Source organism: Python bivittatus, unplaced genomic scaffold (genome assembly GCF_059951505.1).
Source record: "Python bivittatus isolate LINGU-HERP-01145 unplaced genomic scaffold, Pbiv_v1 ctg000480_np1212, whole genome shotgun sequence".
In the NCBI taxonomy this organism is placed as follows: Eukaryota; Metazoa; Chordata; class Lepidosauria; order Squamata; family Pythonidae; genus Python; species Python bivittatus.
The window spans coordinates 41,954,709-41,978,540 of record NW_028277075.1 but is presented as its reverse complement, the minus strand read 5'-3'; the positions used below and the strand labels follow the sequence as shown (position 1 = coordinate 41,978,540).

At 36.3% G+C, this 23,832-nt stretch overlaps 1 protein-coding gene across 12 annotated transcripts in view; it reads right to left on the bottom strand.

Moving 5' to 3' along the window:
- The window catches only part of SHANK2 (SH3 and multiple ankyrin repeat domains 2), a 395,084-nt gene that overhangs the window by 330,065 nt on the left and 41,187 nt on the right, over nt 1-23,832 (bottom strand). For 10 of the 12 annotated variants that reach the window (XM_088145802.1, XM_088145800.1, XM_088145797.1 and 7 more), the window contains 6 exons: nt 20,280-20,351; nt 17,659-17,767; nt 17,315-17,466; nt 15,885-16,052; nt 10,197-10,313; nt 6,960-7,037 (listed from right to left, as the gene is read on the bottom strand). In XM_088145802.1, coding sequence (XP_088001928.1) covers nt 6,960-7,037; nt 10,197-10,313; nt 15,885-16,052; nt 17,315-17,466; nt 17,659-17,767; nt 20,280-20,351 — 696 coding nt within the window. The remainder of the gene's footprint in view (nt 1-6,959; nt 7,038-10,196; nt 10,314-15,884; nt 16,053-17,314; nt 17,467-17,658; nt 17,768-20,279; nt 20,352-23,832) is intronic. The other 2 variants (XM_088145806.1, XM_088145808.1) reach the window with 1 other exon arrangement.

Genomic DNA, 23,832 nt, shown 5'->3' with positions numbered 1-23,832 from the left:
ATACCCTCAAAATATATACAAATTGTAAGGTTACATTCATTTTCACATTTCTCCTTCTCAATAGGCTCATAGATAATTTAAGTATCTATTAATATCAACATTAATATCTGGTATACATCTGTGACATTCAGATCTACCAATAAAGATATATTGTTAGGAATAATTATCTTTATTTAAGACAGTCTAAACCAGTGATTCTCAACCTTTTTGAAGCTGCCACCCCCCTAAGGAGCAGAAAATTTTTCAGCGCCATCCTTTGTGAAAATCCTGTAATTTAGGGTATGGGGGGGGGGAGTTACTGAATTATAAAAGGCAAAAATTTTAAGTAATTTTTTTCAGTAGACTTACACACCAAATTTGTTCGATTTAACTCGATACTTTTGCCCTGGAAGGTAATTGCATTCCTTTTATCAAAATTAAAATGACTAATGCAAAAAAAATGCTTAAATGCTCTTTTATGTAAATACGTTTATTTCAAAATGCTGTAAATACGTTTATTTATTTTTTTGATGCTCTTTTTTTTAATTTTGGTGGATGGTGGATGGTGGCTGGATGGTGAAAAATATGATGAGGGAAAGATAACTATTTCTCAAAATTAATAATTCACGACCACGATAAAGAACTAATAAGTGCGCTTACCTAGCCGACTGGCCAAATAAACAATGAAAGTAAATCGAAACTGAGGGGAAAAAACAGAAATGAAGCGAACGAAAAGCAACTCAAGAAACACGGGTCAAATCAAACATTCATATTGAAAGGACGCTCAACGTACACACGATTAATCGCGCGGGAAGACAGCTGACGCACGCGCTGCGATTAATCGCACGGGAAAACAGCTGACGTACACGCTGTGCTGGTTAGGATCGGAGAAGAATCGTAGTGTCGAGTTCTTCAAGGTCATCCTACCTAGAATACAAATTCATCTCACCATTCTTAGAAGTGCGTGAGGGCAGCCATCGCGTAAGTTCGTTTTATTGCTGGTAAACCGGATAATCAATTTAATAAATTTTTTTGGGAGTTTTAAAATTAAGTTTGAATGCCAAAACATGCTCATCGCCCCTCTACCACCCAAAATATGCCCACCGCCCCCCTACCGACCAAAACAAGTTCACCGCCCCTCAGCATCCTCCCACCACCTCCCGGGGGCGGTACCGCCCCCGTTGAGAACCAATGATCTAAACAAATGAAGTCCCACTTTTTACATGTTTCCATAGAAACCTATGGTTAGACATATAGAAACCTGTAAGTTACCTATTGGCAAAATGTTAGAATTGTTCCCCTTTATTTCATATCCAGAAAATTTACCATATTGTTGTGCAACATGCACAAATTATATAAATAATTTTAGTAATCATTGAGAAAACCCAAAATATAATCTGCATACAGTAACTACTTGTATGCTACTTATATTTATGTATTTATATTTATTTATCCAATTTATACGGCTGCCCATCTCACAAAGCAAGCAACCATGGGCGGCCTACAAATTGAATATCGCTAAATAGTCTAATAAAACAAGCTAGTGTTTCTGAAACCAAATTAAATATAAGAGGAGACAACTGACATAGTTTCCATAATGCAATCTTTTGACACATATTCCATGAGCCTTCTATTTAGGGAATGTACCATGAAAATGAACTCAAAATTAGTTTCTTCTCTTTGTTCAACTCTGGATAGCAACTGAAGAGTTAAAATTGCACACTGCACATCTCCAGTCTGGTTTTATTATCAAATAAATTTTTATTAGATTATCAGTGAAAACAATTGCCTCTTCTGATAGAACCAAACTCCCAGGCACAGAAATAAGTGGTTCAGCAGCTGGTAAGGATTTGTTTATCTTTGTTTGAGACAGTGGATAAAATAGGAGGGGAAGAAGAAGTTTCTTATGTTTATAAGGCATATTATCACTAAACCTCCAAAGTTAGTAGAAAATTGCTTAATTAATGTCTCTGCTTATCAAATATTTTTAGCAAGCAATCCAGATGTAGTTCTCAACAGCTTACAGAGGGCTGAGAAGAACAAATTGAAACTCAGAATGTCATCAACTTGGCCAGAGGTCAACATTGTCACAGCATTTATCATTTCTTTTTCATTCATTTTTTTAATGGACATTAATATTTATAGTATTCATTTCAGTTCTATTCTTTGACATATCACTATCCTTACTATACAGATCTTTAAAATGCTCATTTCAGTATCCTCTCACTTCAGTTTTATCCCAAATTATTTGATTACTTTAATTCTTAATACTCCTCACTCCACTGGAGGGTCTTTGTTTAGCCCTCTTCATCTACTTCCAAAACATTTTTTAAAGTTTGCCTTTCCTTTTCTTTGACTCTTTTAGTCTTAATGATTCCTGTTCTCTGTCTCCATTTTTTCAACTTTTTCTTTCTATTCTCATTATAAAATACCTTTCTTTCACTCTTATGTATATTTTTTCTCATCTACAGCCTCTTTTACTTCATTTCACCAAGTATCTTTTTCATATGTCCTGTTTGCATATCTCCCCACATTTATTTACTTTTGTAATATAATTCCTTTCACTCAGTTTCAAACAACTTCCACATCCTTTTTCTTTACATCTACTTTCTATTCATTCTATTAGGAAATTCACCTTTCTTCTCATACATTTCCATAGCATTTTCTCTTTCCATTCTAGTGTCTTCCCTCTTTTTCCCCCTTTTCTTCCAGGTCCATTTGATAGTGTCAAAATCCACTCTTGCACTATCAAAGGATGATCTGTCTCACATTCAAAAAGTCTTGTCAACCTTGCATCCTTCTGTAAATCTCTCAATCTTACATCATATACAATCAATCATGTTTTTTCTTTTTTTGCCATGTCTACACACAGATAGACTTAGACTTAAACCAAAACAAGCAAATACTTACCAAAAAAACCCACCTCTAATACATTCTTGGACTTCCAAATGATAAAGTCATTTTTTTCTTTACTCTTATATCATTGCCATCTATTCATTAACGTTTACCTAACAGAATAATTTTTCCACCTGAATCAGATTCATTCAGGACGTTGTTCAGGTTTTTTTCCAAAACTCATCCCATTCCATTGCTACCATTCACTGGAAAATAATATGCAGCTATCACCAGCCTATGGATTCTTACTTTTAGTAAGGTAGGGAAAGAATCAACTGGGTTACTTGCTCTACCTGTATTCATGCCATGTGCAGCCTTCAGTGCTAATGGTATAAGGATATAATAAATGTCATTTTTGGCACATTTTGGCTAGTATTTATTATTTATAAAATATATGCACTGCTACAATCCTGAGAGGGGTCTAAGTGGTCCACAAAATAAGAGCATCAGTTAAAAAAACCAACATAGCAATGACCTAAGCAATATACTTAGGAGGCCCTCTGCACGGTCACCCATGCCCTGGTCACCTCTGGGTTTGACTACTGCAACGCATTCTACATGGGGCTACCCTTGAAGAATATCCGGAAGCTACAGCTGGTACAGAATGCGGCGGCGCGGACAGTTCTCAATGCCCCTAGGAGGGCACATATAACACCGCTGTTGCGTGAGCTGCATAGGTTGCTAGTTTGTTTCAGGATCCAATTCAAGGTGTTGGTCATCACCTTTAAAGCCCTTCATGGCACAAGACCAGGTTATCTGAGGAACCGTCTCGCCCCAGTTGTTTCAGCCCATCCCACTCGGTCCAACAGAAGGGGCAGGTTGCAGACCCCACTGGTCAAGGAATTCCGATTGGTGGGGTCTAGGCAGAGGGCCTTTTCTGCTGTGGCTCCCGCCCTATGGAACGTCTTGCCTCCCGAGGTCCGGTGTGCCCCCTCCCTCATGGCCTTCAGAAAATAGGTTAAATCCTGGCTCTGCCAGAAGGCCTGGGGGCCGGATAGGGGCTCGCACCTGTGGAGATGGCTGGTGGGGTGATGGGTTTTGGCTCCCGCCCAGCATCTTGAAGGTTTTAGTGCTAAAATATACGGGGGGGGGGGGGGTAGGACATTTTTAATGTATGTTTGTATTTTAATTATTTATGGATTTTAGTCACTGTTGGAGGGATTGGTGTGTTTGTTCTTTTTTGTTATTGTGAGCCACCCAGAGTCACCCATTGGGGGAGATGGGCGGCATACAAGTTTAATAATAAATAAATAAAATAAATACTCCAATCGATAACAGAATCTTTTTTAAATGTTATAGATCATTGCCTTTAGACTACAGACTTTGCAATTTAATTAACACTGTGGCAAAGAAAAAATTATGTTAGATTCCTGTTAACCACACTAGAGACTTGGGCAGCAGAAAAAAATGTCTTCGGGGAAGAACAAAAAGGGTTTAGGAAAGGGTATACTGTGATTGATAACTGAGTTGTTTTAGAACATTTCATGTGTAAATATACAAAATTTAATAATGCAGTAAGTTAATAAAATACACTTTGAATAAAACATAATCCATAAGACATACTACATTTATCTGTCTGGTGCCAATGGCTCTACTACAGGTAGTCGTCAACTTACAACCATTCATTCAGCGACCGTTCCAAGTTACAACAACACTGAATGAAGGGACTTACGACCGGTGCCCAAAGTTACAGCTGTTGCAGCAACCCTGCGATCACATGATCAAAATTCGGATGCTTGGCAACCTGCCTGCACTTATGACTGCAGGGACGCTTCAACTCACCACACCTACCTATCTCCCCCACATTTATGATCTTTTGGCCCCCTGCACTTCACAGCCCCTGCTGCCCTAGCTGATCTTCACCCTGGCCCTTTGCAAGGCAGCTACTGGCCACATGAGGCTATCTTCCCCAGATCTCATGAGGAAACTGCTGTGCACAACCTTGGGAAGAAAGCCTCGTGCAGCTAACAGTTGCCTTGTGAAGGGCCAGGCTGGGCATCCTTGTCAGCAGCAGGAGCGAGAAGACAATGAAGGCCAGCTGGGGTGGCAGAGTGTAGGACAGCAGGGATCTTGGAGTGCAGGGCAGTGAGGGTGGCTGGGTTGGGGTGGCTGGGGCCTCCTAGGGCAGCAGCAGGAATCAGGAAGCCCCTTTGTGCCATGCTGCTGGGCCAGGCTGGGGCTGGGCTTCGTGCAGTGCAGACGGGCTTCCTGGGGCACCGTGGCTCTGGGGCTTTTTGCTGGGACTAGGCTTTGTGCAGCCCAAAGGGGCTTCCTGGCATGCTGCGGCTCTTTTTGCAGCCCCAGAGCCGTGGCATGCCAGGAAGCCCCTGAGCTCCAGCGTATTCTTTCCCCAGACTTCTGAGCATCGCCACACTGCAGCACCCCCCTTCCCAACTCATGCATGGCCTGCGTTGGCCTTCCAGACCCCAGACTTCCCCCCCAGCACCCCATGCTCCTTATCTGTGACTCCTGCCTCTTCCTGCTTAACACCCTGCGCATCTTGGGGCTACAACAGCAACCAGGACTGCCCGGATTGCTGTTGCTAAGCAATGTGGTTACATGACATCGTGCTTTACAACTGCATTGCTTTGATGGAAATTCCAGTCCCAATTGTGGTTTTAAGTTGAGGATTATCTGTACCATTTAATTTCCAGAAACCTTCCAGAAAAGCTACATTTTAACAAGCTTCCAAAGGCCATGAGAATAGACTTGCCCTCACCTTGGGGGACAAGCCAGAAAAGGGCATACCCCACAAAGAATGCCCTTTTCCTGTTGTACCTCTCAACAGGCATTCTGTGATAGAAGGCTTGAGTGAGGAGGTCCAAGGTCATGGGGAAAGTGAGAAGAATCTCAAGCAACTCCTCAGCCCGCAGCCTGAGCATGTGAAAACTAAGAGGATGAGACTGGCACCATCCTAAGGAATTCAGAGTGTTTAGTTGCGGTCGTTGGGCTTAGAGTTAGTCTGGTGGGATTCTGTCTAGTAGGCGTAAGCTAATAAAGTAACTGAACTGTTCCAGAATTGTCCCGCTAAGTTTCTTGGGCTGAACCTGACACATTCTCTGTTCACCCAAAATGAATCAGCAGAATTTTTCTGGGAAAGATGGTCTTGTAAATACCAAGACCCTAAGCCACAAGCACAACTAAAGCCCAGTTTTACCCCAAGCCCACTTACACTATTCTATGCAACTCAGGAGTTTTAATCTAGAGAGTCACCTTGCAAGGCAGGAATACTGTTACCAATATTCCACAACAGACGGTACAGTGAATATAGTATGATACACAGATACTGGTATGATTTTCCATATGGAAAATTCAAATTTAAATCCTTTTTCATATCTGGAGCTTACTGAGTATCCTTGGGAAATCAAGTGACGTTATAAATAGGCCAAGGTGACAGAATTCTGGACAACATTATTTCAGACACCAGTTTGGTGAACATTTTGAAACATCTGTTCCACACACAAAAGCTTATTCAGTGAACTAGAATAAGCCATATACATTACTATATGGCTATACTAATTACATAATGTAATTTGCCTTCCATTTTCATGCTACATGAACTGAAAAAAATCAGGAAGGAGAAAATAATTGTGACCATCATTCTAATTATCTTTGTTGCCTTTCTTAATTTGGAATAGAAGTGGGTCTATATACTGGTGTCAGTATAATTTCCTGTGAAAAATTGCAAAAATAGTAAGATTTAAAAAACAAAAAACAAATCTTTCATGCTAGGTAACAACCTTACACATCAAGTGAAAACATTAAATTGTTAATATATTGCACTATATTATGTAGGAATATATTTACAAAATCTAACAGAGCCCAAAAGAGTACAAACCAAAACTCTACTAACCCAGCATTTCATATTATATTTTAGCCTTCCCTTTATCACAAAATTACTGTAAATGTAAGAAGAAATGAATCCTATAAGCAACCCTGATCTTCTCAAAGAGTGGCATACAAATGTATGAAAATCAGTGTAATTTGATTTCACGTTCATACTCTTTTACCCAATGCATTAAATATATGTTCAATTGCAATTTAAACCGATCTACACCGAAGAAGATTGCTTTCTTTATTCTTACCTGAAATGGTGACTGATTATTATAGTTCTTTAATTCCTTGTTTGCACCCCGTAACAACAATACTCTTGCACAGCTGTCCTGTAAATAAGTAGTTTGTTACAATCTTCATTTCTATATGAATAATAATAAGCAGGCCATCTGAAGCCACAGACTTTTTAAAAACTGTTAATAATTATCTTAATCCCACTCAGACAGGGACTAGGTTTTTGGAAAAAGACATTCTGTTACTGTATTTATCAATTACAATAAAAACTAACTGGGGATGGAGCACTGTTTGCCACTGTGAGAACTTTTTTCCCCTAAGCCCAATCCAAAAATACATCCAAATAATGAGAAAAGTAATGTAATTTTTTTTTAACTCCTAAACCAAAATGGACAAAAGTTGCTCCATTTTGGACTTCAGGAAACTGTCAGTTCTTTTCCTCGAGCTAATCAGTTGGAGACTGGGTGTGTTACCCTCCTTTTCTGTTCTTGTTCTTTCACACACTCTTTTCCTATCCGGAAGGAGGAATGGTGTCAGCCAGCCTGTTTTAATCAGTTTGGAAGTATTTTAAGTTTGAAACAGCTGTAGAAAAAAAAAAAGAATGCAGTACAAAGACAGACTTCCTGCTTATCTACAGATGTTTTGGGTTTTATCACCTATCAACTTTAGCCAATATAGCCAACAAAAAAGGACAAGGGATGTTGTAGGCTAAAGAAGGAATTATTGTAAAATATATTGTAAAATAAGATATTGTTCTAGTCCTGCCTGAGGCACAAAGCCCTCTGAGTGACTTTGGGCCAGTCACTCTCTCTCAGCCCTAGGGAGGAGGCAATGGCAAACCACTTCTGAAATCTTGTCCAATGAACTTACACAGTTTGAACCAGATATTATTATACACTTCCCAACTATCATTTATTACACTGTGATTTCTCCCTGGAAAGATTCACAGATACTCAAGTAGACAGTAGTTAATGTATTTTTTAAAAATCTGCAATAGCTTCCAGATTTAGTTTCTGATTTATTAAATGCATTCATCCTAATCACTACTGACTTCAATAGGACTGAAATATTATTCATAACATTCTTCTAAATGAAGACCAATAGAAACTTTTATCCCTAACGTAAACAAGTAAAAGGTTTTGATAACCACTACCAGATAATTTTCTGTTTCCAGCATCTCAGTCAGGGATGGCAATTGTTTTGGGGCTGAAAGTTACACTTTTTTGAGCCTCCAAGGACAGCAGAGAGAAAGTGATGCTGAAATACTGTCATCAATAGAGGGGATGGGCCAAAATTTAAGGCCCTTATTGGTTTGGGGATTAGTGGATTAGAGGGGTTTTTTTTCGTTTTTTTTAAAGGAAGAAGATGGATTTTTTTTTTTTTTAAGGTAAATTATGTTAAGCTTATTTTGAGTTTTAAGAACTCAAGAAATCATACCACCCTGAATTGGTGAGTTGCCACATATTTTGGTAGCACAGTTTCTGGGGCTCCAAGGGCAGCTATAATGGAGCTATGGGGACTTTGGCTGTGTCCCCTAATTTAAACTAAAAAAAAAAATTAAGTGAAATATAATTTATCTTCCAACTACATTATACATCCTCAATTATAAAAATAAACTATAAACATTGCCCATCAACTGTAGCAGAAATAAGACACTGTCAAAAAGTGCTTTGTTAGTTACAGTATATTACTTTTTTTTCCCCATGATACGTGTCCTTTTGCATTTTTTCCTATCATACTAATAGAGTCATCTCCAACTACTAATCCTTTCTAAAACAAACAGGCATTTTAGCCTAGCAAGGAAAGGAAATATGTTTGCTTTGACAATGTTTTCACAATTGAGCAGTAATTAAGAAGCAGATGTTTTAACAGATGTTACAACTGGCCTCATTACTTGTGTATTTCTAACGCAGAGCAGCATTATAAACCCAATACTGTAATACTGAAGTTTTGGAAATAAACTAAAACCTTGTTTGTCATAAATATAAAACCTATTGGTTTTAACAAAACTAATAAAGATGATTTGTGTGACACAGGGAGATATCATCATTTATGCATAACATCAAAAATAACCAGAGATTTATACCGTAAAATATGTTATTTCCCATAATCACATTGTGTACACCATTTGTACAAATGTGTGTGTATGTCAACTAACTGATTGCTTTCTTCTGGTGGGTGAAATGACCAGGGTAAATAATTAACTTCTACTTCCTCTTATAAAACCTCCAGCTGTTTGTATGAAAAAATCTAGCCAAGTTAAACCATTAAACTTCTCAGTTATTATTTCATTATCTTCTCTGATTATTCCTCAGTTTGTTCTACCCCAGTCATAGCTTCATCCTTTTACTACTCCCATTTTGATATTCTAACATGATACAGAATTGTTAACTAGCCATAGAATTATTAACTGCTGCTTTAACTTGATCTCGCTAGATCCAGGAATATCCAAGTACATGGCCCAATTCCAAAAAATAAAATGTATCCCACTTCCCCAAGACATCCCACTTCCAAATAAATGTATTCATGGACTGTATTTTAGAATTTTTAATAGCTGATTCCCTAAGGTAGTCACCTTCTACGGGCTTATAAGAATCTTTGTATTGCTACAGTGGAACTGACATCCAAACATGATTACACCAACTGGCCTAGTTCAAACATAATACAAAGCCAGATTTTTTTAAAACAATAGTTTAAACTAATCACATACCAACCTAAGCAAAAATCAAACAAAAGACATTATGAACCGGTATTACATGTGAACCAGGTTGCTGTTTCCAGCTGTTACAAGTGTTCAAAAAGCCTGCCTAAAAATCCCCCAAAATAGTTGTGTACAAAAATCAGCATTCCAGAGATAGATAATACATGAAAACTCCAGTTCCTTTTGGATCATACTGATCTCACTATGTCATAGATAATATAATAGTCTTCTATTAGTAAATTTTCCAGAATAGTAAGTAGTTCATGATATTCTGGACATGAAACAACTAGGTCAGCATGATCTAAAAAAAGAGTAAGTTTCTCATCCCTATACAAAACATCGACACGTGCAGAGATTAATACATGCTATTGTTCTGCACATAACTAGTTATGTATGTCACCATGAATAACTATTGCTTGACTGAAAAACTGACTGAGCATCACGTATGCTAATAGTAACTTAAATTTTCTCATCATATGAATGCAAACTACACTACCCATGCTATAAGAGAATATTTCTCTATTACATCAATAGCAAAACTGTAATAACTAACCTGATTGTAAAGTGCACAGATATGCAACGCTGTGTTTCCAGATGCATTCTGAGCTCCCATATCTGCTCCATAAAACAGAAAATGTTCTAAATGCTGGACATGCCCATATCGACAAGCCTATAAAATAAAGTGTTCATATTTTAATTAACAATCTGTCAATCGTAACATAAATTGTCATTTATATCCCTGAAATTTTAAAGCTTTGAGAATGATATAAACAAGTTATTTACACTAGATGATGAATACTGACACAAGCAACCAACTGACCAGTTCGGGGGTTTTTTATTTAAAAATGACCAAAATCTCATAACACCTCTATGTTTGGTAAACTAGCAAGATTTGGCTATTTAATTTTTTTAAATTTCTTTTAAAATAACTTTAGAACTTTTTTTACAAGTAAAAATGTTATTTTTGGTGCCTGCAAACTCACATAAAATTATAATTCAGTGCCCACCACCTGATGTCTGCTTTAGACAGCTCAAACATGTATTATTACCAACTGTATAATTAATAAAGTGACCGTCTGCAACTGTTTTTTAAGAGCGACTCCAGTTGGCCCATTTTCAGAAGTACTAAAACACTTGACGGTGAAACATTTAAACTATTTAATTAGAGATTCATACTCTATCTCTAACCCCTAAACATTTTTCTCATCTAGAACAAAAGATATAAATGAAGAATTCAACTTCCCAGATCCTCTCATCAGAAATTGTCATAATGTGGTCCTTCTCTAGTAACATCCTAATCAAATGGATAGCTAACAAGAATAAAAACGTCTATACATTAATTAGATAGATATTTTAAAATAGCACCAAATACAACAAAGAGCATCGTTTTTTTAAGCAGTGCTCATTGGTTATATGGCCTTGCTAACCTTTCATAAGGCATCAGAAACCTGGAAGTTCTCCCAGGCTTTTGGACCAAGAGGTTACATAAGCTCTGTTGGCTGATCTGTTTGGTTCCAATCCCTGGACTGCTTAATTGATTGATTATATTTATTCGGTCAATGACCAGCAAATTTAAAAGAACAAAAACAGAGTGAAACAAATTGATACAACAGTATACTAAGAAACAAATCCCATAATAATATTACATTTGTTCCTCTATTACCATATGAATACATTATTCTAGTAATAATAAATCTAAAAAAAATTAATAGCTATGATATAAAACATATATCCCCTAATGACTTATTAAGTTAGAAATTTCAAACCAAAAGTTACGTTTGGAAAAAGAGTACTTCTTGAACCAATTACTTCTTTAACTGTTTTTGCCTTATTTTTGGATTAGAAGTAGAATGTTCTTAAATCTCTGCACTATGCTTATGTTTATTTTGTTGGTTTGGGTTATTATTTATACTGTGCTTTTGTTTTGGTTTTAATCCTTGTTTGCCTCCTAGAGTGAGATGGGTGTCTATATAAATTGTTTCACTAAATAAACAAATAATCTTATGACTGGGTACTAACCTACATTTTAAAAAATCAGTACTCTATTTGGAAAACTTTAGGCATTTTAATAAATGAGTTATTTATTAAACAGGACTACCTTGCTGTGAATTCTGCTTGGGAATAAAACACACTTGGCTGAAAAAGACATGAAATATTTGTATGATAATATCTTCAAACAGCCCCCTATCTAAGGGACTTATATCAATAGAAATGAACTGTTCTTGATATTCTTCCTGCTGTACACCTACTACTGGAAAAGGAAACTGATTTTGAATAGAGGCTTACTCCATCACCTGAAATGTTGGTATGCTGAATTAGCTTCTTGTCCATACTCCTTTGGTTTACAACTAAGAACTGCATTAACAGAAAGCCTATCATCTGACAGTTTGTAACTAAATCTGCTAACCTAAAATGGAAGTGTCATATTAAATTATGTTTTTTAACCAAGGCTTGTTGAGTGAGCCATAGAGGCTAGATAGATAGATAGACAGACAGACAGACATATACTTCTAAGCCATCCCACAGTCTACAAACGTAAGTTGGATTCATATATTAAGCCAAAAGCAAATAAACCACATTACAGCTTAGCTACAATATATATTGATCAATTGATTTTAAAGGAGTACTTCAAGAATACATTTGTCAGCTCTTCCAGTTTATTTTTACAGCCAAAGAAACCAATATATTCCATTTTTATATGAATATTTACTTCTTAGGATTTTATCAATGCTAGAAGTAAAAACTATGTTACAATAAAAAGAATAATGTAGTCCATTGGTCCTATTATAATATGCTTACATATCTATTTTTTTATTATTATTTCATGTTTATTATGTTTCTAAGATACAAAAGTATTAAAATTATGGTTACAGAATGTTTTCTGCTACAAATTGAAATTATCTATTCATAAGCCTCCAAAGTAAAAAAAACACACACAAGGCCACCAGATGGCGCTAGGAATGGTGTTTCTGAGATGTGATTAAACATTTCTTGAGAAATAGCTAAAACCATTTAAAGAAGCATTTTATCATTCTCTGCTCTATACCTCAAGGTCAAGCCACAAGATTATATGTGGCACCATCTTAATATACTTAATATTTACACATATTTAATATGTATATATTTATTAAATACATAATACATAAGATAAATATTTACATACTTAATATTTATACATATAGTAAGGTCACAATTATAACTAATAAAGATATGATGTAAATCACATGGGTAGGTGAGTATATATGTATTAATTATTTATTTATTTATCATATTTATCTGGCCACCCATCTCACAAGATGTGACTCTGGGTGGCATAATATTATAGATATAGATATAGATAATTACATATAAATGTTTCTAGGAAGAAAATTTCACAAAAATTAAAATGTGAGCAATAGCATTTCCATGAAAATTGGAAATTTCTGTTTTATTTTTATTTTACTTTTTACTTGTGTCATGCAACTTCCAAACCTAGAACAGCACTTTCCATAACAGCAATATAATGAAAACCCATGAATAACAAGATTATGTAGCAGGCTATAAATCTATATCTATGGAATGCTCAAAAATATGATTTGCATCATAGACATATTCTCACCCTAAGAAAGCAATTCTTTAAAAAGCAGGAAATAAGTTGGCTGCAAGTACTGGGTATAGTCCATAGCGAGTGTCTGCATGTGTGTGTATACATACATGTATGTATCTGTGTATGGCTGTCTGTGTATCTATATGTGTGTGTACCTGAAATGACTGAAAAAACTCAACTTGGAACAGATGGTTTCTTCATCAGAACAAGCTATTTCATTCCCTACACAATTAGTGGAAGAAAACTTGATTGTAATACATCAATTTTCCCTAACCATGTATTCCTAAATATGTCCTAGCAGTGCTAGCTAGGAAATCTTAGAGTTGCATTCTTGAGTATCAGGAAGGTTATCAGGTTGAGAAAGGTTGCTTTACCCAAAATTAACTAATTACATTGTTCATGTTTACATCATAGATATAAACCAACCTGATCTGTCTCTGATTACAGCCAAAAAACACTATCACAGAATATTTGTGATTGTTCTTAGTGCAAACTAGGATATGCAGTACACACAGAATCTTTTTAATAGAAAATTATGACTGAATATATGACAGTCAAGAAAGACATGAATATACTGGTCTCAGTCAAGCTTTACTGCTCTTCTAAGCAAAACAGGACTTAAGAAACTTATGGATCCATGGCATTAGATACCCAACCTGTCTGTACTAATTGTGCTTTGCCCCATCCTCCCTAGAAGCCACAGATTCAATGCTAGAAATTTGGCAAAGAAATTGTACAAAATCATCATACAAAACACTAGCAGTGGTGTTTTACAGTAATTAAAAACAATATTCCCTAAAAGGATGCCTTTCAGGAATGTCAGTTGACAACTCCCCACTTAGCATAATTAGCTGGTTCAACAAATCTAAAGGAAATCTGGTTATGGAACCTACATTAGAAGAGAAGATAACCTTCCTGGTTGAAAAATGCAATAACTGGGCATGATATGCCTTTATACGTTGTGTCCTTCTCCAGAATAAATTGTCATAGGTATATTAGTCAATGGTCCTACAATCAGTATCATGTTCTTGATCCCTTATTAAAAATGAAAACAAAATGTATACATATTTTATACAAGGAAGACAAGAAATGAGTGAGATTATAGAATGGGGTGTCTCTGATGCATGGCACTGCCCTAAGGGCCAAATTACATATTTTATTAGATTTGTGATCTTTTAATTCAATATATAAATCTAGAAGAATTTTACCTAGAAGACCTTTCTTGGAATTCTGCTCTTCTTTCCCATATCTGAAGTAAGATACTTGTTCTGGTTTTTCCATTGGGGAGAAGGTTTATTTGTGCCACATTTTTAATCACTCACTAAAATTTTGTCTTTATTGTATTTTGAGTTTTATCTGTTAAGTGTCTCTTGAGCTATAGTTGAAAAGTGGCTGGCAAATTAATGAAATAAATAAAACAGGGGTTTAGATCTAAGATTACCAGAGCCATCTATGAGTCCAACAACCAAAATGATCACTTTTCCAAGTTTACCTCCTAAAGCACTGAAAAGTTATATAAACCTGTTGTGGGTTAATTCACCAAGAAAAACTGGGCTAACTAAATAAATGATTAAACTAAATAAACTAAAATGATTAAGATACAACTTGGGAGAGCTTGTCATGTGAACGTACTTATGGTTTATCTCCTCATAATTCCTCAGAATTACTGATATTATGTGCTAGATGAGAAAGTTCAGCATTGCCTAATGAAGAAGTTAATTCTATTGATCAGCTCAAGAGGGCACTATAAGCACTGAGATGAACTTTATAATGATCTAAACAAGATATTTGCACTTTCTAAAAAACTGAAGCACATTCAGTTCTACCAGTGACGGAGACTCTTTGCAACAACAGGAACCACAGGACACTTACACTTTAATCACTATATGACAACTTTCATTTAAGGAGTAGTAAAAACATACCTACATCTTTCATTATAGCACAAAACCTGAAAGCAATATCTGATAATATCTGGAATGGTGCATCATCTTGTTATTATCTCACTATCTTTTTACCAACACAATAAATAAAATTTTCATTTTGTTAACAAAATTAACATGTATTAACAAGAAGTGTAAACCAGCCATTTAGAGAAACAGAACCATAATTGGTTAGAAGGGAAACATCAGAATCAACTGAAGAAGTTACTAAAATAAATAAATAAATCCTCTCCTCATAATGAAGTTCAAGTGAGCAAAGAAAATAACACAGAAAGGCCCAGTAGTGAAGCAACATGAATATTTTCACTGAGACTGCTAAAAATCATCAAAAAGCTGATGCTTTCTTGAAAGTGAACACACAAAGTAAAGAGTTTCATCTTTGCATCCCTAAATGAAATAGCTTTCTGTGCAAGAGTGAACAGGTACTAAAGCCGTACGTTAGCATACAAATTAATATCCAGTATTTATAGAAACAGCAATAAAAATATGTTTCAAATTGCTGTATGATTTTAGTAAACAGCACTTCTATTTAAAGCCATTTTTACTGAAGTAAATTTATAAGTACAGTAATTTGGAGGATTCCATGGAACTGATTTCAGAATCTTTTCTTCATAATATTTTTTCATTACGTAGATTATTATAAGATTACAAATTATCTGAGCAAAAGATAAAAATGTGTCAGAAAAACCAATAATTTTTTAGGGTATCTTTCTACCTGGTGGATTTCCTGCCATCCATTTTCATCTCTGCAACCAACCGTAGCATACTCGTGTAGTAGCAGCTCACAACAATATGGATCTCCTCCTACTACAGCAGTGTGATACAATGGTGTCAACCCACAGCTATCTTTGTAGTTTGGAGATGCTCCAAGCTCTAAGAGGGTCTGTAAAGTAATTTTAAATTTTAGCAAAAGTAAATTAGTAATTAAAAAGTAAATTAGTAAATTATCATTATTTTTATATTTTTATCCTTTTCAGTATAGTGGTAAACTGATTGTGCAGTCTATTGTATACTTGAGAACAGCTCTCAGAGAACATAGTGAACCATCTGATTACATAATTTGTTGTTTTTCCCTTTAGTTAAGTCATTGTTTGCTGACCAAACAGAATGATGGGTTTATAATACTAATCCATAAATTATGGTTTACAAACCACAATGGCTGGATTCACACATTACACTAAGCCAAGATAAACAAATCACATTATAATTTTGTGTGCTGTGTAAATCCAATATGTTTCTGATGTTAAATACACAAAGGTATGAGTTGTACAGTATGACTATATACTTGGAAACGCATTAGGTTAAACCTATAGGATTTTTACTAGCTATATATTTAGGATTAAAATATCAGGCTGTAAAAAGAAATCCCAGCAATGTCTGCAGAATCTTGAATGCCAACTCCACCTCTTTTAGGAAGTCAAGAGACATCGTGAAGCAGATAGAAAAGAGCTAGGCTTGCATCATGACATCCCAACACCAATTCCCCTTTGTCCCCCACCCCTCCATGTGCAGCTGCTGCTGGGAAGTACATTTTACTTGAAAAGTCTAATTTTCAAATTTAGGATAGAGGCAAAGAAAAGGGATAATTCATGCCCTTCTTCTTTTCTCACCTCCTGCATTTTTTTCTCACCGCAATGAAATCCATAGAGTTGTGGGGTAACGTAAAAATATTCATCAGTATATAATCACAAAGAAATGATATAAGATCATAATAACTATGATTACTCTTATCTAATAATTAATAATTCAGGCATTCAGGAGATAACTATTCCAGAATCTGACTGTATTATAAGCAGGATCTGTATGCTTTCAAATTGAGAAAGCAAAATAAATTAATGATTATTAAAGGACAAGCAGAACAAACACATTTTAGGTTGAAACCGCTGTGATAAATAACCTTTGAACTATTCCATTTTCCCAAAGACAAATATTACATTGTATGACAGTTAACACAGTAAAGTTTCAACATCCTTTTCCTTTCTACCAAATGAATTCTTTGTTGAAAGTAAGTCTTGAAAGCCAAAAGCCAAAGATAGAAACCTTTGAGCAAATCTAGATTTAAAAATCCATTAAGCACACTAGAAATTAATGCAGAACTTTTTACTTATATCTCTTTTATTAAACAATATGCCTTGTTCAATTTACCTTCAGGGTCACTTGGTTCTTGGCTCTAGCTGCTTTATGTAATGCTGTCATTCCATCTTTGGCTCTAAAATCTAAATGAGCTCCTCCGTTTTTCAGTGCTTTGATTACTTCTGTGGTATTGCTAAGTTGAGCTGCCAGAGTTAATGGGGTTTCTACAGTAGACAAGAAAAAAAATAAACAGTCTAGGAGTCAATAGGGTTTTATTATGCATTTTCAACAGTTCAAATCAAATCAGATGTTTATTACGGTCATAGGCCAACATATTCAACAGTTCACACATTCAACATTTTTCATTTTTAATTAAATAAATTAGTTTCTCACTAAGAATTTTGTTTACTTCATACCTCCACTTTCTAAGTCATGATAGTTAGGATCAAGTCCTCGGTCTAGCATCTTTATTATTTTTTCAACTGAGTGGTGATGAACAAGGTCCATACATTTTCGAAAATTAGCCTGAAAATATTAATTTGGAAAATATTTACTGTAGGATAAGCATTTCACTTATAGGAAAAATTATTGATTTTTATACACAATCATGCATAAACATTCACAATTCTGTCCACATTCAACACATCTTCTCACCTACTACTTATTTACCTCTGAAATGTAAGTTCAAAGACAACTCGCAAAGCAGTATATTGCATATTGATGCACTCCTCTATATATGTATTATTAAGATCTTGCAAATGCACAGACATAAAATGCTTCCCTATTCCATTTTACAATAATAGAGATTAGGTTGTAAATTTCAGGTAGAGCATATCTTAAGTCTTACAGGACATTCCAGACAGATGAGAATTACTTTATCTCGCACTCTCACAAACACATGCCTTAATTAAGATTGAGCAAAATAATGAGGGATAAAATTATCAATGATTATCAGTTATGATAGCTATATGCTACTTGCAGAATTAGAAGCAAGATCCTTCTGTAGTTGCTAAGAAACAAGCCTATAAAATTACCATGCCTTGGAGGCCCAATGAAGATTAGGATAACTTGCAAATAATAAACTAACGAATGTTAAGAAGCATATTGAGTTGTTTATAAAACACTACATTTAATTTCCCTAGTTTGCATAGATATTCCTCACTGTTACCCTACTAAATATTTGGTTTGAATTTTAGATCATTTCTGGCTGGCTATTTGATTGCTTCAGCAATACTGTATCTAACTGGGATACAATATCATAGGTTAACATTCATGGACACCAATATCCACAGGGGAGTTCACTGACATTGTACATATGTACAAAGAGGTGGGGCTTCAATCGCACTGCTGTGACCACCATCTTGCCTTTTATGACTCTATCTGCAAAGGGACAACATCACCACACCAGTGCTTAAACTTATTAACTTGTGCTATATGCCATAATGGAAGTACGGAACAGCATTTGCATAATGATGTCACCAAGTGCACGCTGTCATTCTGGCATTCTTACTCTTTGTTCCAGACAATACAATTAACATTATTTTCAATTTATAACATAAAAACAGTATTTGAAGTAAAGAAATAGCACAGAACCTGCCTCATACCATCTCTGTTGTGGGTGCATCTTTTTGGTTTTCAAAATTAAAATGTTATTCCATTAACTCCAAAGACCCCTAAAGGATTTATTTCTCTTGCTGCCATCCTCAAACTCTTCCTCTGGTTTAGAAATATTTTTGCCCCTCATTTCTCTATATCTTTGAGATAACATGACTAGGTGGAGCATGGGGAAAGATATAGGATGGCTCAGTCACTTTCTTAGTATTTAAATGAAGAAATAAACTCATGTTTATTAAATAATTTAAAATAGATTATAACAATAACAATAATAATTTATTAAATTTATATGCCACCTAACTCCCAGCAACTCTTAGTTATAAACAGGTTCACTTAGTATTACAATGTATCTACAGCATGTCACTACTTGTCTTCCCTGGTGCTAAATATACTTATAATCCTATCTTTCTAACAGGCGGAGGGTTTCTTAAGGTAGGTTTCTGAGACCAGTTCTTGCTTTCCAAATCCTTCTCTCCTCAGTTCAATCCTCCCATTGCACTGCCATGCTTTGATTGGCAGTTTTATCACCCAATCATCACATGTATGTGGGACCAGCTCTCACAACCCTTTGCCATTGGCAATGCTAGTTGAGATTATACATCTACATGTAGTATCTTCTTATGAACTGATTTGCACCATGGATGAGATCACTGGCCCCATACATGTTCCAGTTCTTATAGTGTGGAAACACACTTTACTAATCTGGATGATCACATTTACTAGTGCATCATCACATTTTGGGAAGAGATGAGGGAGACATGTTGAAATTCCTCTTCTATCTGAGATGGGTATGTGAAACTTATTTCTGATGTTTCACAGTTCCAATGAGAAAATTTCTAAAAAGTTTTATTCTACTTTCCACCCATATTTTGTCTGCACAAAGTCACAGTCTAAACCAGGGGTCCTCAAACTTTTTAAACAGGGGCCAGTTCACGGTCCCTCAGAACGTTGGGGGGCCGGACTATAGTTTGAAAAAAACATGAGGAGAGGAGGAGAGCCGCCGGACCCAGCGTACCTGTCATGTAGAATAGTCCGGCTCTGTGATCTCCCTCTTCGTGCATCGTCTGCAGCTCCCAAGACAGCCCCAACACTTCTGCTTCTGACAGACAGCAGTGGTGGCCAATCAGGCGAGTGGGCCAGATAAATGACCCTGGCGGGTTGTATCCGGCCCGCGGGCCGTACTTTGAGAACCCCTGGTCTAAACTGTTAGAACTTTTATATTCTTGGAACATATTAAATATACGGTTTCTTATGTGTTTCTCTTCAGACTAACTAGGCACGTATAGCGTATAATTAACATCAAAGATTTTTGTTAAAATATCAATAGCAGGTTCAAACCAAATAAAAAATCTTTTATTATGATCATAGATGGGAAGCAGGTTCTAATCTCTAATATATAAAAATGCTCTAAACTTGGACTTACCTTAGTGTGGAATTTGGCTACTTGTTTTTCATCAAGATTTAGTTGTCTATATACTCTTTTCTTGTAGCAAAACTGAAAAGTGAACAATATACTAGTATTATTTATATTTCAGAAATAATTTCTGGGAAAAATCTATTATGCCGGAGACAAATCATTTTTTCAACATAAATTCAAATAATTATCGAAGTAAGAGGTACATTATAATGCAGGTAGTCCTTGACTTACAACTACAATTGGGACCGGAATTCTATTGCTAAGTGATGCAATCGTAAAGCAAAACGTCACATGACTGCATCGCTTGGTGACTACAATCCCAGCAATTCCCCTTGTTATCATTAAGTGAATTTCATCAGTCGTTAACCAAGGACTCACCCCAACCCAAGCCATTCTGGGCTTGATCCCTCCCAGCCCCAAGCCTCAGTAAGTAAGGAACTGCCTCCAACTCCCTCCACCCATCTCCCCCCTATCTCTGCCCTGCCGTGCAGGACAGCAAACAGCCCCAGAACCACGTAGCTCTAGGGCTCCAAGAATTCCCTGAGTTGCAGCACAACACAAAGCTGGAGTCACCCCAACCCAGTCATGCAAAGCTGCGCCAGGAAGCTGCAGCCGCCCCAGCCCAGCCGCATGAAGCCACCCCAGGAAACATTTGTTTGCGCAACCGCCTTCTCTCCCAGTTCCCCATGACGACCTTTCATCTTTCACACCCAGCCCCTGTGGCTGAAGCAGAAGTGCCTCGCTGCCTTTTCAGACCCAGCTTCTCCAGCAAACTTTTCCTCCACGTGGCTCTTGAACCTTTGGAAAGCTGCGCTGACTTCAGAGAGACTTCAGAAAGGCAGTGCAGCTCTCAAGTCTCTCTGAAGTCAGTGCAGCTTTACGAAGTCAGTGCAGCAAGGCACTTCTGCTTTGGCCATGAGGGCTGGGCGTAAAAGATGAAAGGTTGGTGTGGGGAACTGAGATAGAAGGCAGCTGGGCAAACAAATGCTTTCCAGGGTGGCTTGGGGCAGCTGAGCTGGGGTGGCTGCAGCTTCTTGCAGCCCCAGAGCCAGGCAGTTCTGGGCCTGCTTGCCCTCCCGCAAGGCAAGGTGCAGGATGGCCAAAAGAGCATAGATGGGGGGGGAGATAGGTGGGTAGGGGGAGGTGAAGCAGTCATAAGTGTGGGTGGGCTATCAGGTGCCTGAATTTTGATCATGTGACCCTGGGGGTGCTGCAACAGCTGTAACTACAGGCACGGGTCTAAGTCCCTTCGTTCAACACTACTGTAACTTCAAACAGTTGCTGAATGAATGGTCGTAGGACTACCCATACCTAAGAGAACACTTAAGTTTGTTTGAGCTAGCCTTTGTACTAGCTGTTCTTTGGAACCATAACTATGACTGCATCTTCCATACTTACAGGTATATACAGTGAAGACAGCTTATCTTCCTGCATTTTTCATCTGATTCTAATTTTTTAATGCATTGCTCAATAGAAGCAAAGCATCAATTATAACTATAGGCTATTTCTGGAATCATAACCAGATAAGAGTCTAGAGGTGTCTAAAGGTGATCAGTTAGTACTGCAGCCCATAGTTTCCAATTCTGTGTCAGCTGATCACAAACAATTTGTCAATTCATCTATTCACTAAATCAAAATTAAGCCTCCTTAACTATGTTTTTGGCATAATATCACAGGTCCTTCTGCTTTATTTAATTGTACACAATATTTTTATTGATTATCTGATTGACAATGTTCCTAGCTTTTCATAGACTACAGATTTCTTTGTGGAAGTTTTTTGTGCTCATGAAGAAGAATTTGTAAAGGAAGGAAGGAAGGAAGGAAGGAAGGAAGGAAGGAAGGAAGGAAGGAAGGAAGGAAGGAAGGAAGGAAGGAAGGAAGGAAGGAAGGAAGGAAGGAAGGAAGGAAGGAAGGAAGGAAGGAAGGAAGGAAGGAAGGAAGGAAGGAAGGAAGGGCAAGAGCAAGCAGAAGACTGGAATAACATGTAGCATATAGGCTCAGTTTATTTGTTACTTGTTTTTGGCCTTCAGAAACTATTTGCCAAATAAGCAAACACAAAGTTTCAGAGCTGAAAGTATTACTGTGAGCTATTGAAAGTCTGGGTGTACATGCAATAACCTATTCCTGCTCAGAAGAAAAATGATAGTATACAGGAGTTATAAGTTAGTATTGTTCAGAAGTCACAGAGTGGAAATGAAAGAATTTAAAATATATATGCCAAAATTACATTAAAATGTTGAAAATTACATCTGAATGTTTCATCCATCTTCTTCATTTTCTCTTTACCAAATTATTTAACATAATCCAACATGAATTGTTCTTCATGTGCTCAACAAGCTAGTTTCCCATAAACCAGCAAGTATTCATTGTGAAAAAAATAGTCTGCTTACTAAATGGAAGACCAAAAACAAAAAAAAAGTAATTTACTGATGAAGGTTTAATATATCTTTTTCTAAAATGTACTTAATCCTGAGGGATGGGAGTAAGGGAGTAACTGCTGCAATTATCATCTTTTTTTCTGTACAAAATTAAGTTGTGCTGCCCAGTTTCCTTTCCATTCCTAGCCCAATTTGTTTTCTCATTTCTTTGCAGATTAATTTTTGTGACAGTTGTCCAAGTGGCTAATGAACTGTGGAGGATAGCTGAGGAATTTATCCCGCCCTTTTAACAGATCAGGAATCACTGAGGAAAAGCACTATTATAGGTTTTTGCTACAGCCCTAAATTTTCTCAATCACTCTATAATCTTTTCCTATTGAGTGCCTATTAAAATGAATATAATTGAGAAGTGCAGCTTGAGTTTCAGACATTTAATTTCCCATAGGTAGTTCTTTAGTCTAAATATGTTTTTGTTCCCTCCAGCCACCAAACTAACTAGACTGGCTTGTTGAAGTAAATGACCATAAAGTGCACTCAAATATTTATTTCATACTTCCATTCTTCTTCAGATAGTGAACAAAGTTCCCCTCTCCATTTCTGATTATAATCAAGAAAATGCAGCATTGATAGATCGGCAAATAGATCTATAAGAAATAACAGTAAAATCCAATAGACTTATCTGGCCATAGTATCAATGTCAATCAGATCAGAGAGGAAAATATGGTAATAACTTAGAAGTAGAGATGAATAAAAAAATTAGAAAAATCAAAGCCAGCATATTCCCTAGAACTCACTTAAATTTCCAATTAGTTATGGAAAGCAATTGGGGCATGTAATATTACTAGCTATAACTGAGATAAAGCTCAGTTCTATGCAAATATAATAACTATTTTTCTTCTAACTGGGTCTTTTTTAATACCATACATTCAGTGATACAATGGTTACATTTTCAGAAAGATTTCTGGTGTGCTTATATGTGAGGATAAAATCACAACATTTGTACAAGTTAAGTTATAATCAGAATACTATAATATAGTTATAATGTAGTGAAACATTATCTGTGTTTTACTCTTAATTACATAAGCAGCAATATAAAAATGGAACTGGAATACACAGTCTCAATAGTTAGCATCTTAGAGGCTTTATAATGGCTATGACTACCTACAAAAATTAAATATTCT